This window comes from Mirounga angustirostris, unplaced genomic scaffold (genome assembly GCF_029215605.1).
Source record: "Mirounga angustirostris isolate CCGP_5_RB_7025 unplaced genomic scaffold, mMirAng1.0.hap1 SCAF_10, whole genome shotgun sequence".
Classification (NCBI taxonomy): domain Eukaryota; kingdom Metazoa; phylum Chordata; class Mammalia; order Carnivora; family Phocidae; genus Mirounga; species Mirounga angustirostris.
This window is the reverse complement of record NW_026991718.1, coordinates 119826500-119841585: the sequence shown is the minus strand read 5'-3', so window position 1 is coordinate 119841585 and position 15086 is coordinate 119826500. Positions and strand designations below refer to the sequence as shown.

The following is a 15086-nucleotide window of genomic DNA, read 5'->3' as shown; positions in this document are numbered from 1 at the left end:
ATCAAATTCATAGAGACAAAACGCAGAAGGGTAGTTACCAGGGTCCAGGGGAAAGGGGGAATGAGGGAGAGTTGCTGTTTAACAGTTTGTTTTGTAAGATGAATAGAGGTCTGGAGATGGTGGTAAGGGTTACACAACAATGCAAATGCACTTAACACACTTAACTGCACGCTTAAAGATGGTTAATATAGTAAATTTTATGTTATGTTTTACAATAATTAAAAATAATTAAAAAAAAAAAACAAAAAAACCCTCCAAGTCAAGATTTAACAAAATCTTAAACCTAGAAGGAGCATTATCCTCAGTAACCAACCTACCACTCTACATATGAAACTGGCAGGATCTCCCAACTAGACACTGGCATAGAAAGGCCTGGATGCAGGTACCCATCCAAATCCCAGAGTCTATTACTCTCCAAATCAGAGAAAATTCACGTGTATGTATGTATGTATCTATGTATGTATGATGTGTGCAGGCACGTATGTACTACAAGAAGCCTATGTAAAACAGTCACAGAGTAACTGGGCAGATGCAGAGCACCCTGTTTTCCCTTGGTTCCATTCTTCTCATCAACTCCAGTGGTTTTTTTAATTAAGACTCCAAGCTGTTTTTATAATTCTTCCTATTCCAACATGTTCATCCTGAGGACTCACAGTAACTTACCATTTAAGCAAAATAAGAGATTCAATCACTCAACACTAAAACTCAGTTTAAACCGAAAGAGAAAGTATCCTTCAAGAGACTGATATCATTGTATCGACAACTATTACTATATCAATAAAAACAGTAGTGTTGCCCTTCTAGGCCTGCATCAATGGCTCACCAACAAAATTAAGAAAAACACATACTTAGACACCGAAATGACTTCTCTATGGCAGGCTTATGAATTCAAGGCAGTTATTAATTTGACAGTAAAATATGCTTGAAAAGGGGAAGGTGGAAAAGTGCTAGAAACGTGTTTAAGACAGGAAGGTAAACATCCATAAGCTGTCTGAAATCAAGTTCCTTTGCAGTTAACAAGCACCTCACAGTACACTGTAAAATGCATATTTAATTTTTAAAATTCAGAAATAAAGCTCACATACTACAGCTTTCCTGAAGCTAATCTCTAGAATCAAGGACAGTTTCTCTGGTTTGAGAAGAGCATCAATCCAAATCCCATAAATTTCTTATCACTATTACTGACTGTATTTGTGAGTCCTGGTATAACCCCAACTCCTTACAGCATTTTGCCTTTGCTAAAAGAGACTGAAACCTCCATTTAAAAGTCACCTAACACCAACAACGAATTCCCCAGTTTCTAGGTCTTTTTGTGAAGAATAAACATGGGACTTCTGTTCCAACACGTCAGCCCTGACACAAGTGTATTTAACTCAAGGCAGACCTGAAACCCCACACACCTACAATGGGTAACCCTTAAAAACAGGGGGATCCCGGTTAATTAAGTTTTCCCAAGCCTGAGCATACCAACACCACTTATAACATTGTTTCTATAAGGAAAATGTGATACAATAAAGAAACCCGGAGGGGATCTGAACCATTTTCCCTTCTCCACAATTACCAAAGAAGAGTCTCAAGATCAAAGTTTTGCTGGTTTCTTTTTGGCAACATTAACAATCTGCAGACTTTGGGGGGAAGCAAAAGGTCTGCACCCTTGCCAAAGTGATGAAGTTATGTCTCTTTTAGTGGGAGAGCAAGAGGAATAAAAAAAAAAAAAAAGAGTATCTGCCACTTAACTCCCTGACTAGGCTGTCAGTGGAAGTCACACTGAGAAGTGGACCACTGACTTCAGAATATAGCAGGCAGCCTACCACGACAGGAAGACAGGGCAAGCTATCAGCTAAGAGGTCCATTATTCTTGTTCTCTACTTATAAAAACTTAGAGTGTGCCATCAAGCAATGTGCTTAAGAAAGCACAAAATTTAACAATCAGACTTGAGGACAGCATGCATTGGAGGCTATAGAAGACTGCTGACCCCCAAACCAATCATCTTCAGTTAAAGACTAACCAATCCTACTTAAACCAAAATAAGAATAAAAATCAAAGGTTACGGTCTCTCAGAATTAATACGTGGCAACACTGATAAGGATTTCAACCGCAGAAGCAAAATTAGGTTATTAGACCCTTCCAGGGTATCTAATTCCACACAAGGCTGGACCAGGATAAGAGTATATCTGCTTCAGGGTCCAACAACAGCCAAGGCTACAAAGGAAGGGGGAAGACAGTAGGGAGCTAGTGATAAGGAAATGATCTTTGTTCATTCAACAAACACTTACTGAGCACCCACCATAGAACCCTGACAGACATAAAAGACTGATGAATTACTAACCCACCATTCTCAGGACTCCTAATAACCCCTAATTTACACAATCATTTCATTTTATTTTGGGGTGCCTGTGTGGCTCAGTCAGTTAAGCATTTGATTTTTGGCTCAAGGTCATGATCTCAGGGTCATGAGATGGAACCCCACGACAGGCTCCTTGCTGGGCATGGAACCTGCTTAAGATTCTCTCTCTCCTTCTGGTTCTGCTCTTCCCCTCTCTCTCTCTAAAAAAAAAAAAAAAAAAAAAAGGCATTTCATTTTATCTTCAAAAATTGTTTTAGGGGTGCCTGGGTGGCTCAGTTGGTTGAGCGTCCGATTCTTGATTTCAGCTCAGGCTATGACCTCGGGGTCATGAGATGGAGCCTTTTGTCAGGCTCCGCACTCAGTGGGGAACCTGCCTCAGATTCTCTTTCTCCCTCCTCTCTAAAAATAAATAAAACTCTAAAAAATTGTTTTATTAAAGGTGAATATTCTATCTCTGAAAAACTTTGATGAGTTCCAAAGAAAACAATGGAAAAAAAAGAGAGAGAAGAAAATAAAAACACGTATCCTTTTGTTTCCTGATTCTGACTTTGGAAAGGCCCAGAATTCCTTTGCTCTGTGATTTTCCTTTTCCACACTTTCATTTTAACCCCATATGTGTTCACATCAACAATGCCAATTACACAGCTGTGTTGAGCATTTCTGCCATTGCAGCTCTGCTCCTCTCAGACACCTCCCTGGTCACTGATCTCTCCCTTTTCCTTAGGCATGCTGTGCTGGGGAGATTACTATTCTAAATTATAAGAGCCACAGAGTAACTACATACAAATGGGTCTGGAACTCTACATACCAAACTATCAATAGTGGTTACCTCAAAGCTGTAGTAGTCTAACAATACACCTCTGGATCATTGGACTCTTTTCAACACAAGTACAAATCACGTATAATTTAAATCATACAAAGTTTTAAGAAGTACCAGTATTAAAAATACTTAATTTCAAAATTCCAAACACCAAAATTTATTAAATAAAAAATAAAATTTCCCACTAAACACACACATCTCAAAAGTAACCTGCTATTGCTATTCTCCTCCATAAAGATTGAATCTTCACTCCCAGTGAGGACACTTGTTTTCTCAGTCACAACCCTAGATATCCTGATATTCATTAATGTTTTCCTAATCTGAGAGACATTACACAAAAAGATTTATCATTCATTTTTTTCTTAGCATTTTTCTTTGGCCATATTTTGTTTACTGATCACTTTTCTAAGACTGTTCATTTTTAAAAGACCTTTTTTCACATTAAGAATCTTAGCCCTTTGTAGTGCAAAAATCCCCCCCCCCTTTTTTAATGGCATGAATTTGTTTGCCATACAACATTTTAATTTTGATATATCAACTTTGTAAATATTTTCCTATGGCTCTGGTCATATGTCCTGCCTCAAAAGGTCTTCATTATTCTACAATTTTAAAATATTCATCCAGATTTCCTTGTGGAGGTTATTTTTTTAAACAAACAGGCAGTTTCCTGAACATGATTTCTAAAATAATCCATCTTTTCCCTACCATTTTAAATGCAACTTTCTTCATATGCCAAATTCCTACACACACAGAGTCCACTTCCATAGTTCATTCTGTTCAACAGGGTGGGACCTAGTTTTTAGATCCAATAGGCTTAGAGCTAGTTAGCCTTCTCACTAGCACCTGGAAAACTTATTTCAGAATGTTGTTATTGGAGAGATTTTTTAAAGTACTTCCCACCTCCTCTAAAGATCAGGCTATTAAATTTGAATAACACTCTTGCTTAATTAGGCTGTGGAATCCGAGAGCTGACATTGTAACCCAGTGTGCTGCGATGTTACCATTTCCACTTCTGCTCCTCTTCTTTCTTCGGCTTCTTTTTCTTGCTATCTGGCTCAGGAACTTTTTTATCTTTCTCTTTCTCTTTATTCTTGGGTTTTTTCAATTTACCGTCCTACAAAGAAACATGGTGAGAAAGCACTTAAGTACTGACCACATTTAAGTAGTAGTTTTGAGGGGCCATTAGGAATAAAAACTGGAATCACAGAATATTAAAACTGGAGAGGTTCTTAAAATCTAATGCTCTCAAATTTGATAGATGAGTGAAAATTTACTGGTCTTTTTCTCTAGGGCCGTATTTCCCAAAACTCCCTGACAAATGGTTACCTGAGAAAGTAGTTAAAAACACTCATTCTGCATGGCAAGAGCCTGGGAAATTATATATATTTTTTAGCCTCAGAGGAATGTTTGGGAAAGCACTGCTACAGCAAGTAATCCCAGTGTGTTATCCTCACTTGTTTTTAAATCTACTCCTCTTTAAACCTCTTCGAACACCATCAAATAATGGGAATAGGAGACCCTGTATTTAAATAATATAGAATTTGAAAGGAAATTCCTGATTGAATCTGAGAGGGGCTGTGGGGGAATACTTCCTATCACTGGTTGCTTGCATACACAAAGTCAGGAAGCAGTAAACAAGTGTTGAGGAGGTACTAAAATAATTCCCCATTCCTATGATAGTATTTCTTTTTTTTTTTTTTTAAAGATTTTATTTATTTATTTGACAGAGAGAGACACGGTGAGAGAGGGAACACAAGAAGGGGGAGTGGGAGAGGGAGAAGCAGGCTTCCCGCCGAGCAGGGAGCCCGATGCGGGGCTCGATCCCAGGACCCTGGGATCACGACCTGAGCCGAAGGCAGACGCTTAACGACTGAGCCACCCAGGTGCCCCCCTATGATAGTATTTCTTAATGGCTCTTCTTTGAACTATGACCCCACATGAGCTGTCACTGTGGCACAAATATAAACAAATATAATTCAGTAACACAGGAGATAAATCTCAAAACACACACATCCAGACAAAAATGTGCTATTCAACAAGTGGAGGTCCTGCTCCACAGGATCTAAACTCTTTTAAAGAATATTTTCCGGGGCACCTGGGTGGCTCAGTCGTTAAGCGTCTGCCTTTGGCTCCGGTCATGATCCCAGGGTCCTGGGATCGAACCCCACATTGGGCTCCCTGCTCAGCGGGAAGTCTGCTTCTCCCTCTCCCACTCATCCTGCTTGTGTTCCCTCTCTCACTGTGTGTGTGTGTCAAATAAATAAATAAAATCTTTAAAAAAAATTTTTTTTCCTTTGTCTAACTATCCAAGATCATTTTTTATTCAACAAGTTTTATAAGCCATGAAAAGTGGTTTTGAGTAATCCTAAAATCAATTACAGAATGACAGAGCTTGAAAGGCCTTTATAATTTATAGACAGTTTGATTTGACATATCCAGTTATAATTAAGGAAAACTCTGAACACCTGTTCAAGGTCATATAGTTCAAGGTCATATAGTTGCTACTGACCCTGATGAGAGCCCAAGTTTACCAGAAAAATCATAGTGTGATTCATGGGAATGACTGGAATATAAAACATTCTAGGACTATATGATAGGATAACAATCAAGATAAACTGAGGATTTTAAAGCAAATGATCTTTGGGGTAGAAGGAAGGGAAAGACTACAATACCAGACATATTTTAAAATAGGAATGGAGAATACCAATATATAAGTATTTTGGGGAGAAGTACTAGAGGATCATATTAATTCAGATAATGTTTACTATTTTGCCTGAAACACACCACAGGAAAGGGAAATGTTTTTCAGTTAAGACATTCTCTGAACAGCTTCTGAACAGGCATACAGATGGTTCCATCAGGAAACTACTGGCTACATTGTATGTTTTCAAGCCTCAAAATGGGATAATCAGTCACTGAGAAACTTCAGAACAATTCCCAGAAATGAAAAAAACCATAGCCAGTGAGCGAGGTTTCAGGACTGCTCCTGCCATCTGGGGTCCCAGCCATTAAGAAGACTGTGTATTAATTCTAGGTCTTTCAGACTGCATTTTTTTTCCCCCTGCAGGGAGAGGGCTGCTGAAAAGAACAATAAAAAAAGAAAAAGTCAAGTGTTCTTTTTTCCAAATGGTTTAAAATAGTTATTACTAACTCCTTCCAAACTCCGAGAAAGGTTATTATTTTCCATTAACGCAACGAAGGCCTAAAGGCAATATAGAAAAGCATGGAAAGCTACAGTTTTACATTTCTTTACCTACTAGTCTGTATTGATCATCTACATAAAAGTGGAGTGACTACCACAATCACTCAACATTTTTACCCTTAACTCCTTGAGTTGGTGCTCATAAACTTGAACTGCCAAGAACAGACTAGTTGTCAGAAAAACCAGTTCTCTAAATCTAGGACCTGATCATCTCTCTGGCTCACTTACTCATTAATATATTTTTTTAAAGATTTTATTTATTTATTTGAGAGTGAGAGAGCACAAGCAGGGGGAACAGCAGAAGGAGAGGGAGAAGCAGGCTCCCCGCTGAGCAGGTAGGCTGATATGGGGCTCGATCCCAGGACCCTAACTGAAGGCAGACACTCAACTGACCGAGCCACTCAGGCACCCCTTCCTTAATATTCTTAATGTGATTTCATTAAAGACCCTTCTCCCTTCCTGTGGAGTTAAAGGATCAGCAAAGTCACACAGGAGACAGAATAACATGGTAGCTAGTGCATTGGTTCCGGAATCAGACTGCATGGGATCAAATCCTGACTTTACTACTTAGGAGTTGTGTTACTTCAGGCAAATGATCTCAGTCTCTCTATACCTCAGTTTCTGCATCTGTAAAATGCAGAGAATAGATAGTAGCAATGTTTACCTCTTAATGGCTGTTGTAAAGATTAAATGAAATGATTCATATAAAGCATTAATAGTGTTTGGCACATGGTAAGCATCTATTACGTTTAATTTTAATTGTCATCATTCTTACTACTACTACAATAGATTACACTCTTAAAACTCACTGCTCCCTATCACTATCTTTACGGCTCATACTTCGACAAGCTACTGACTTAATACTTGTGAATCCATTTTGCCCATGACTGTGGCTAACCACAAACGCAGCGTAAGAGCTAAGAACTCACTCAACCCCTTCTCTTAGGAGAGTGCAAGATTAAGACTCCTGTGAATTTCTGACATCCTTCTCTTGAATCACTTGCTAACAACTCTTTAGTACAAGAAATGCCAAATGTCTAAAGGAACCATATTATTGTATTTTTAAATCTACCACAACCATAAGTACTTGAGTTGAGCTGAGATTTTAAGGAAGGTGATAAGCCAGGAGAAGAAGGGAGGAAGAGCATGTGTGTTCCAGACAGAGGGAACAGCATGTGCTACATAAAGCTCTGAAGCACAAAAGAATCCAGTGTGGAAAAGAAACAAAGGAGGCCAGTGTGGCTGGAACAAGTTCAATTAGAGAAGAGGCACAAGATGAAGGAAGGTACCAGATGCAGGGGTCAGACTGGGAGGAGTTGTGGTAAAGAGCTTGGCTTTCTTCATCTGTCCAAGGGGCACCCAATTAAAGGCCTTTAAACACACAGAGTTACCCAAAGTGAGTGATGAGCAAGCTTTGTTAAATATGAGAGTGCTAAAAAACAATCTTAGGGGAAACTTTTCCAGGTTGAAAGCCTGGAAGTTCTTGTTAACACTGCCTCTGCATGTATGAAGATGGTGCAGTTTCTCCAAAAACATCAGCTGGCAGCAGCGCTATGGGTAGACACCCTGGAAGGCTAAGAGAGATCTTAAAACTCACAGGGCCACGGCCACCGCTACACATCTACGAGTTTTTCTCAGCGTTTCCTCTACCACAGACCGATACATTCCCTAAAACTCATCTGCCTTCAAAAGTTGTTTATGGAAAACTCCCTACTCCAAACCCAAGCCTCCAAGGGCCACAGTCTCTTTACTAACCTCTTCTTCCTCCAGTTTTCGTTTCTTCTCTTTCTTGATATCTTCTGTTTTAATTTTCTTAGGTTTATAATCAGCACTACAAAGGGGAACATGAATATGCAATTAACACAACTTTGACACAGTAGTTCTCACCAACAGGATCAGGACCTCCAAACTCCTCTTGGAGGCTTCGAATGCAGGTATGACTATTCTTAGCTGGACATTCTATAGTCAGAACAGGAATGGAGAAAGAAGGCCTGACCAAGGACCAACAGTTACAGTCCTACACAGAACAAAACAAACAATTTATACTACACACAGGCCTGGAAGAGAAGGGGAATGGAGGGCTATCTGGAAACAGACACCACTAGAAGATGAAAGTCTGGGAACCAAATGCCCAGCGACAATGGCTACCACAAGGTAACATCTGGCTGGAAAGGGGAGGAAAGAAATACTGTATGCATTCTAAATGAGTACAAATGAGTTCACCAAGTAGTTCTCTCCTCCCTTCCCATCCACTTTCTACCACAAATCCTCTGTAGATTCCTGAAGCATAATAAGCTATACAAGACTGAACATAAGGAATAGAACTTAACCTCACGGAATCTCAGAAAGAGGTACACATAAGCCTCAAATAACTATTTTAAGAGCAATTTTATTATCTCTATATACAGAAACATCACTTAGAATTCACTGACAGGCACAGATCCTAGGAAAAATTGCTTTAACAGTGAAAAATTATCTGTGGTAGGTGATAAATTAAAAGCAACTTAAATAATTTAAATATTCTTTATGAATTCTGTATTATTGGAAATTCCTATAATAAACAGGCATTACCTTTTAAATATGAAAAAATAATAAAAATATATATTCTCCAGCTAAGCCTCACACTACTTATTTGCTTAGCAAACCCTGCATCTCATAATTCAAAGATAAATAAGTTGCCCAGTCCATTAATCACAAATTCCAGATGACTAAAGTCAATTAATGCAGTTTTTCTGTGTAATGGAGAGACCTAGATCCCATTTATTCTTTAAACAAATCCTTTTTGTTTTCAAAAATCAAATAAAAAATACTCACTCATCCTCTTCTCGAGGCCTCTTTAACGGCTTTATATCCTCTTTAGGGGGAGCAAAATAGCCATCATCTTCAGGTTCATCTTTAATTCGTGGTGGACTAAAGAGGGAAAAAAACTAATGAGTTTGGGAATGTCTATATTATTTTAAATAATCTGAAGTAGGAATAAATCATCTCACTGAGAAGTAGCTAAGATAAGGATTAACAACATGTATTTGTACTTATTGTTAAAGTTTTCTGTAAGCACTTCTTTTCACTTAGTATCTCACTACAACCCTGTGAAGTAGATAGTACTGTCCTCACTTTACAGATGAACAGGCAATATCAAGATCGGGGATCAGGATTCCTTAATCTAAGTCAGTATTCTTTTCTACTGCATCTTAGCTGCCTTTGTCAGCATGACCCAAACCACAACAGGAACAAACTTAATTGTTCCCTCACCTTGCAGGAGAGATCTACTATATATCTAAATCCTCGAATGATCCAAACTGATTATTCTAGTACCCCAAAAGCTAAATATAATTTTACAAGGAAGGGAATAAAAATTTATTTCCCAAGAACCTTAAAGTTCTAATGGAAACTAACCTTAGTTACATGGGAAAATAACTAAGCTGACATTACAACAAAAGAAGGGAATGTGCTAAATGAGAGAAGAGGCCATGAACAAACTGAAGCCATTCCAAACCAAATCCAGTCATTGTTCAAGTTCCTCCCTTGGTTCACTTAGGTTATACACAGAAGAGTGCCTTGCCCTATTTTTAAGACTTTTTGCCTTCTGAATATATAAAAAGATGGTTCTGTTAGACAACTATTTTGAACCAGAAAGAGGAAGGAACAAGTGGGGGGGAACCCACGAGACCAGCAATCACCACAGCCTTGGGATGTTCCCTGGCCTGACACATCTAGGCAGAACCTCACTGTTCATGGCCAGAAGCACCTATGCAGCTAAGTAACTCAGTACAGAGAATGCCTCCCAACATGAAATCATCCATCTCTAAAGGGTCCAAGGGATAAGCATCCAGATTCAGCTGCCAAGGACAGTCAAGATATTCGTGGGGTTTCAATGCTACCACACCCCAAACTCTCCAAGCATACTGGATCCCTTTGCTTGACACAGAATCTGAATGTTTAAAGAGATTAGCTTTTCTTCCTTGTTTCTGCACATTCCTCAAATGCCAATCTCTATATCTGCTTCCCCTCACCATGGAAATCACTAACATAGCATCAAGAGTCCAGTATCTCCAAACGCTTTGCACCAAAAGGAAAAAACATTGCCACTGACCCAACTAGTTAAGTAAATGCTAGATCCTAGTACTGTCATGGGTGAAGTTAACAACATGTGGGAAGGGTTACTAGGGCTGAAGGAAGAACTTCTGAAACAATTTATCAGAAAACTGTGTTCCACCCAGGAAAGCATTTGGATTGTCTACAAAGACAAACATGTAAGCTAGCAAGAAGCCCAGCAAAGTGAATATAGAGACCTGCCTACAAGACTGTGTTCCTAATCTTCTAACATGGAAAGTCTGAAACTGAATCCTGGACTACACACCAAGTCTAGAGTCTATTTATACCTTAGTGTTAGTTTATAAAAGTCCTAGGTGGTCTCTTGGCAGGAAATAGCCACCCGGTACTCACTTTATCTAAGAAATCAGAACACCTAGGGTAGTTTTCAGCTCTAATGCTTCTTGAATTATTATTCCACATTCCTATAACAATTACAAAATATGCCTGAAGAGGGCACCTACTTCTAGTCAAGGGACTCAGAGAACATGGCAGAATTTTCAAAAATGTTCCCAAATGAAACTGAAAGTTCAGAGTTTCAAGGAAGCAAAACTCCCCAACACTTTGTTCTAGTCAATGTGCAAACTGTTCCAACAACTCCTAGGAAATCCATTCTGTCATTCAATGCAGCAAGTGAGAATATATGATCATAAACTTATTTTTTGAAACTGGAGGGTCTTTTTAGGGAGCTGAGGCAGATGAGGAAAACAATCAAAATGGCAAAAATAATACAGAAAAACTGACCTCTAGACTGTATGCATTTTCCTCTTCTTGAAAAGAGATAACGCATTCCTACTCAACTCTACACTTATCCTTCAAATGCAGACCAACTAAGCTTCTATAGCTATAGATGAGCCTCAGAATACAGTAGTCCACCTTTTTCCAGAGGGCATATATTCCAAGACCTCCAGTGAATGCCTGAAACTATGGGAAGTACTGAACCCTGTATGTACACCATAATCACTCCTATACATACATACTTATGGTAAAGTTTAATTTATAAATCAGGCACAGCAAGAAATTAATAGTAATAAAAACAGAGCAATTATAATACACTGTAATAAAATTTATGAGAACACGGTCTCTTTCTCACTCAAAATATCTTATTGTACTGTACTCACCCTTCTTCTTGTGATGTGTGATAAATGCCTACGTGATGAGATGAAGTGAGGTGAATGACACAGGCGTTGTGGCATAGCATTAGGCTACTACTGACCTTCTGACAATGTCAGGAGCATCACCTACTTCCTGACCGTGGTTGACCATGGCTAAATGAAACCACAGAAAGCAAAACTGTGGATTAAGTTGGGGGGGGGGCGCAAATGGGGGGAAGACTACTGTATTACTAAGGAGGAATTCAGAGTAGGGTTTTCCGGTAAACTCCATACTTACTACTGACTGAGTATGATGTTTCTTTTGGGGGAGATGAAAATGTTCTGAAATTAAGATAGTGGGGTAGGGGAGGTTGTACAACCTTGTGAATTCACTAAAAAGCAATAAACTATACACTTTTAAAGGGTGAAATTTCTGGTATGTAAATTGTATCTGAATTTTTAGAAATTTCTTCCCCACTCAAAATAGCCTTCTGGAAAACGTACTGGTCAGTTTCACTAAATGACACTTCAGAGATGCTCAAATTAGCTTAGACCAAGTCCTCTCACTGCCAAGCTCCCTGGAAACCCAGTGGGGGCCTGGTCAGGACATTCTGGGTAAGTTCAGGTGACACGACCACACGCACAGCTGGCCGAGAGGAAGAGCAGCCCGGCAGCAGTAGAGTCTTACCTAGAGAAGCCATTTTCCTTCTCCTTTTTTATTTTTGCATCCCCAGAGGCTCTAACCTGAAAAGAATAGTAACTGATTAGTACCTTGAAGGGACTAAATCTGAAAAAGCCTTTCTCTTATTTGAGAACATTTGGCTTCAATTGTTGGAGCATCTTGATCGCAGACTCACTCTTACTATTAGCAAAACTGAGCAGGGGAAGCAAAGGTCTTGACATTTTCCTAAGACTCGTTTTTTACAGTTCTTCAGGGTGAATTATCCAATTTACTGAGAAATGTTTCCCCTCAAAATGGCAGCTTTTTACCTTTAAATGATGGCAGGTCCCCCTCCCTCAATAAATATACTCTCTCTCTCAAGTATTTGCCCTTGGCAGTGCAGAGAAAATAAAAAACAAAATGGAATAGTCTGTTTCCTGCCTTCTCTGATTTAGGCAAAGTATATTCACATTCCCCCTCTCCTTTCCCAGACACACATGGTCTTTCAAAACTCTTCAGACATACAAAAGGATACAAACACATATATATGCACATGCACTCACACACGTGCACACACAAATACGGTATCTCTGGAAGAATACAAAAAAATAGTGGATATAGTGGCTGCCTCCAGAAAGAGAAAGATAAAGGGCAATGAGCAAGGGGTGAAAGGAAGGTGTAATTTTCTTTTCTTTTTTAACTCCTGACCCTGAGATCAAGACCCGAGCTGAGATCAAGAGTCAGATGCTTAACTGACTGAGCCACCCAGGCACCCCAAGGAAGGTGTAATTTTTATTACATTCTCTATTTCATATTGCCTGAATTTACCAAGTACCAAAATTACTTTCTCAAAAACTAAAATAAAAACATTTTTTTAAGGGCGCCTGGGTGGCTCAGTTGGTTAAGCGACTGCCTTCGGCTCAGGTCATGATCCTGGAGTCCTGGGATCAAGTCCCATATCGGGCTCCTTGCTCAGCAGGGGGTCTGCTTCTCCCTCTGACCCTCCCTCCTCTCATGTGCTCTCTCTCAAATAAATAAAATCTTTAAAACAAACAAACAAAAAACAAAAAAAACCCCATTTTTTAAAGTTTTTTTATTTATGTAAACAATCTCCACACCCAACATGGGGCTCAAACTCACGACCCTGAGATCAAGAATCACATAGGCTCTTCTGACTGAGCCAGCCATGTGCCCCAAAACGATTTTTTATATTAATTTTTTATTTTTTTAAAGATTTTATTTATTTATTTGATAGAGAGCAGGAGAGCACAGGCAGGGGGAGCAGCAGAGGGAGAGGGAGCAGCAGGCCCCCCTGCTGAGCAGGGAGCCTGATGTGGCGCTCGATCCCAGGATCCTGGCATCATGACCTGAGCCGAAGGCAGCTGCTTAACTGACTGAGCCACCCAGGCACCCCAAAATGATTTTTTTTTAAAAGTCTATACACCATACCCCTCATTTGTAGCCAGATGAACCCAGAGATTTTGAGAAGGCTTATACTAGTGATGCTGGAACCAAAAGCCACAAAAGCACCAGCATCACTGAGTTTTCACTCAGGAAGGGCCTCATTCAACAGAAGGCCAACATGGCCCTAGGCCTTCTCCCAAAACCAGAATTTTCCCCATGAAAGAACACTGGCATTTCCAAAAACCCTACATTCTTAATTTACCTATTTGCCATTTAAAGTAAGATAATGATATGGATAGATCTGGTCCTGTGAAATTCAGTAGTAAAGGGCTTTGGTTTTCATATTTTAAGACTGTGACTGATGCTTAAGTCTCCTGACAGAGACCTTTTCACTCAAAGGCCAAGGGATCTTACTGTGCAGTGAGGGTACTTTCATTACCTGCTTTTTTAAAGATAAAGAAAATGAAAAGTACAACCCACAGCCCTTCCTTCCCAATGGAAAGTTCTGTACCTTTTCCTCCTTTCGTTTTTCCTTGTCTCTGTCTTTGTGTTTGTCTTTATGCTTTTCTGAACTTCCATCTTTGTGTTTGGTTTTCTCCTTCTCTTTGTGTTTCTTTTCAGAATCTTTATGTTCACTGTAAAAAAAAAAAGAAAGAAAACAAAAGAAAAAAAGACACATAGAGTTAGCCCAGATGTAAGGACCACAGGGTTTATTTCACAAGATCAACTCACAAGATAGCTTAAGATAACATGAAACCATGGAAACTTACAATGCTTTAAATAAACAGTCCTGACAGAAGGTTCAAGCGGAGGCTCTTGGCAACTGGACTTTATCTTGTTTGATGTTTTTATTTTTTCGAAGGAGCAAAGGAACCAAATAGAGAAACGTGGTCATTCTAAACATACCAGGAGTGTTTTTTTCAAGTGACTACGAATATACAGCAAGCCCACTGTTTCTACAACATTCTACCAGCAAAAACTATGACGATGAAAGCTCCAAACTGAGCATTCAAATCTGATGTGAAAAGGTAAAAACAATTCACACAAAAAAATGCGTTTGGTGGCTCTGTGCAGTGAACAGCCCAACAACACAGTAGATGTTTCCTGCTAGCTTTAACTAGGAAAAGCTAGTCACTTCTAGATAGGGCTTATAACCCCTGCTTGGTCCTTCCTTCACAGTAAGAAAAGACCTAGCTAAAAGCAAAGACATGTCCTGCGCTAAACATTTAAAAGCCTTTAAAGGGGTTTGTGGACATACTGGTAAGCACTGTAAAGGCACTGCTCCTCTGGAAAACTAAATATGACATTAGAAAGCAAGAGCCATTAAAAAGGCTCATACCCTAGTATCTAGCTCCTGGAAATCTCTCTTTGGAAAATAACACTACAAATGATGTTCATTTTGATGTTTTCCGTAACAAAAAACAAGAACAAAAAAAAAACCACCAAGAAAGGAGATACAACCTTA

General features: G+C 39.2%; 1 protein-coding gene across 1 annotated transcript in view; it reads right to left on the bottom strand.

The window, feature by feature from the left end:
* Positions 1-15086, bottom strand: part of TOP1 (DNA topoisomerase I) — an 89519-nt gene that overhangs the window by 30764 nt on the left and 43669 nt on the right. The window contains exons 4-8 of the mRNA XM_045885768.3: positions 14133-14256; positions 12245-12300; positions 9185-9280; positions 8126-8201; positions 4170-4282 (exon numbers count right to left, since the gene is read on the bottom strand). Of these exons, the coding sequence (XP_045741724.1) occupies positions 4170-4282; positions 8126-8201; positions 9185-9280; positions 12245-12300; positions 14133-14256 (465 nt within the window). The remainder of the gene's footprint in view (positions 1-4169; positions 4283-8125; positions 8202-9184; positions 9281-12244; positions 12301-14132; positions 14257-15086) is intronic.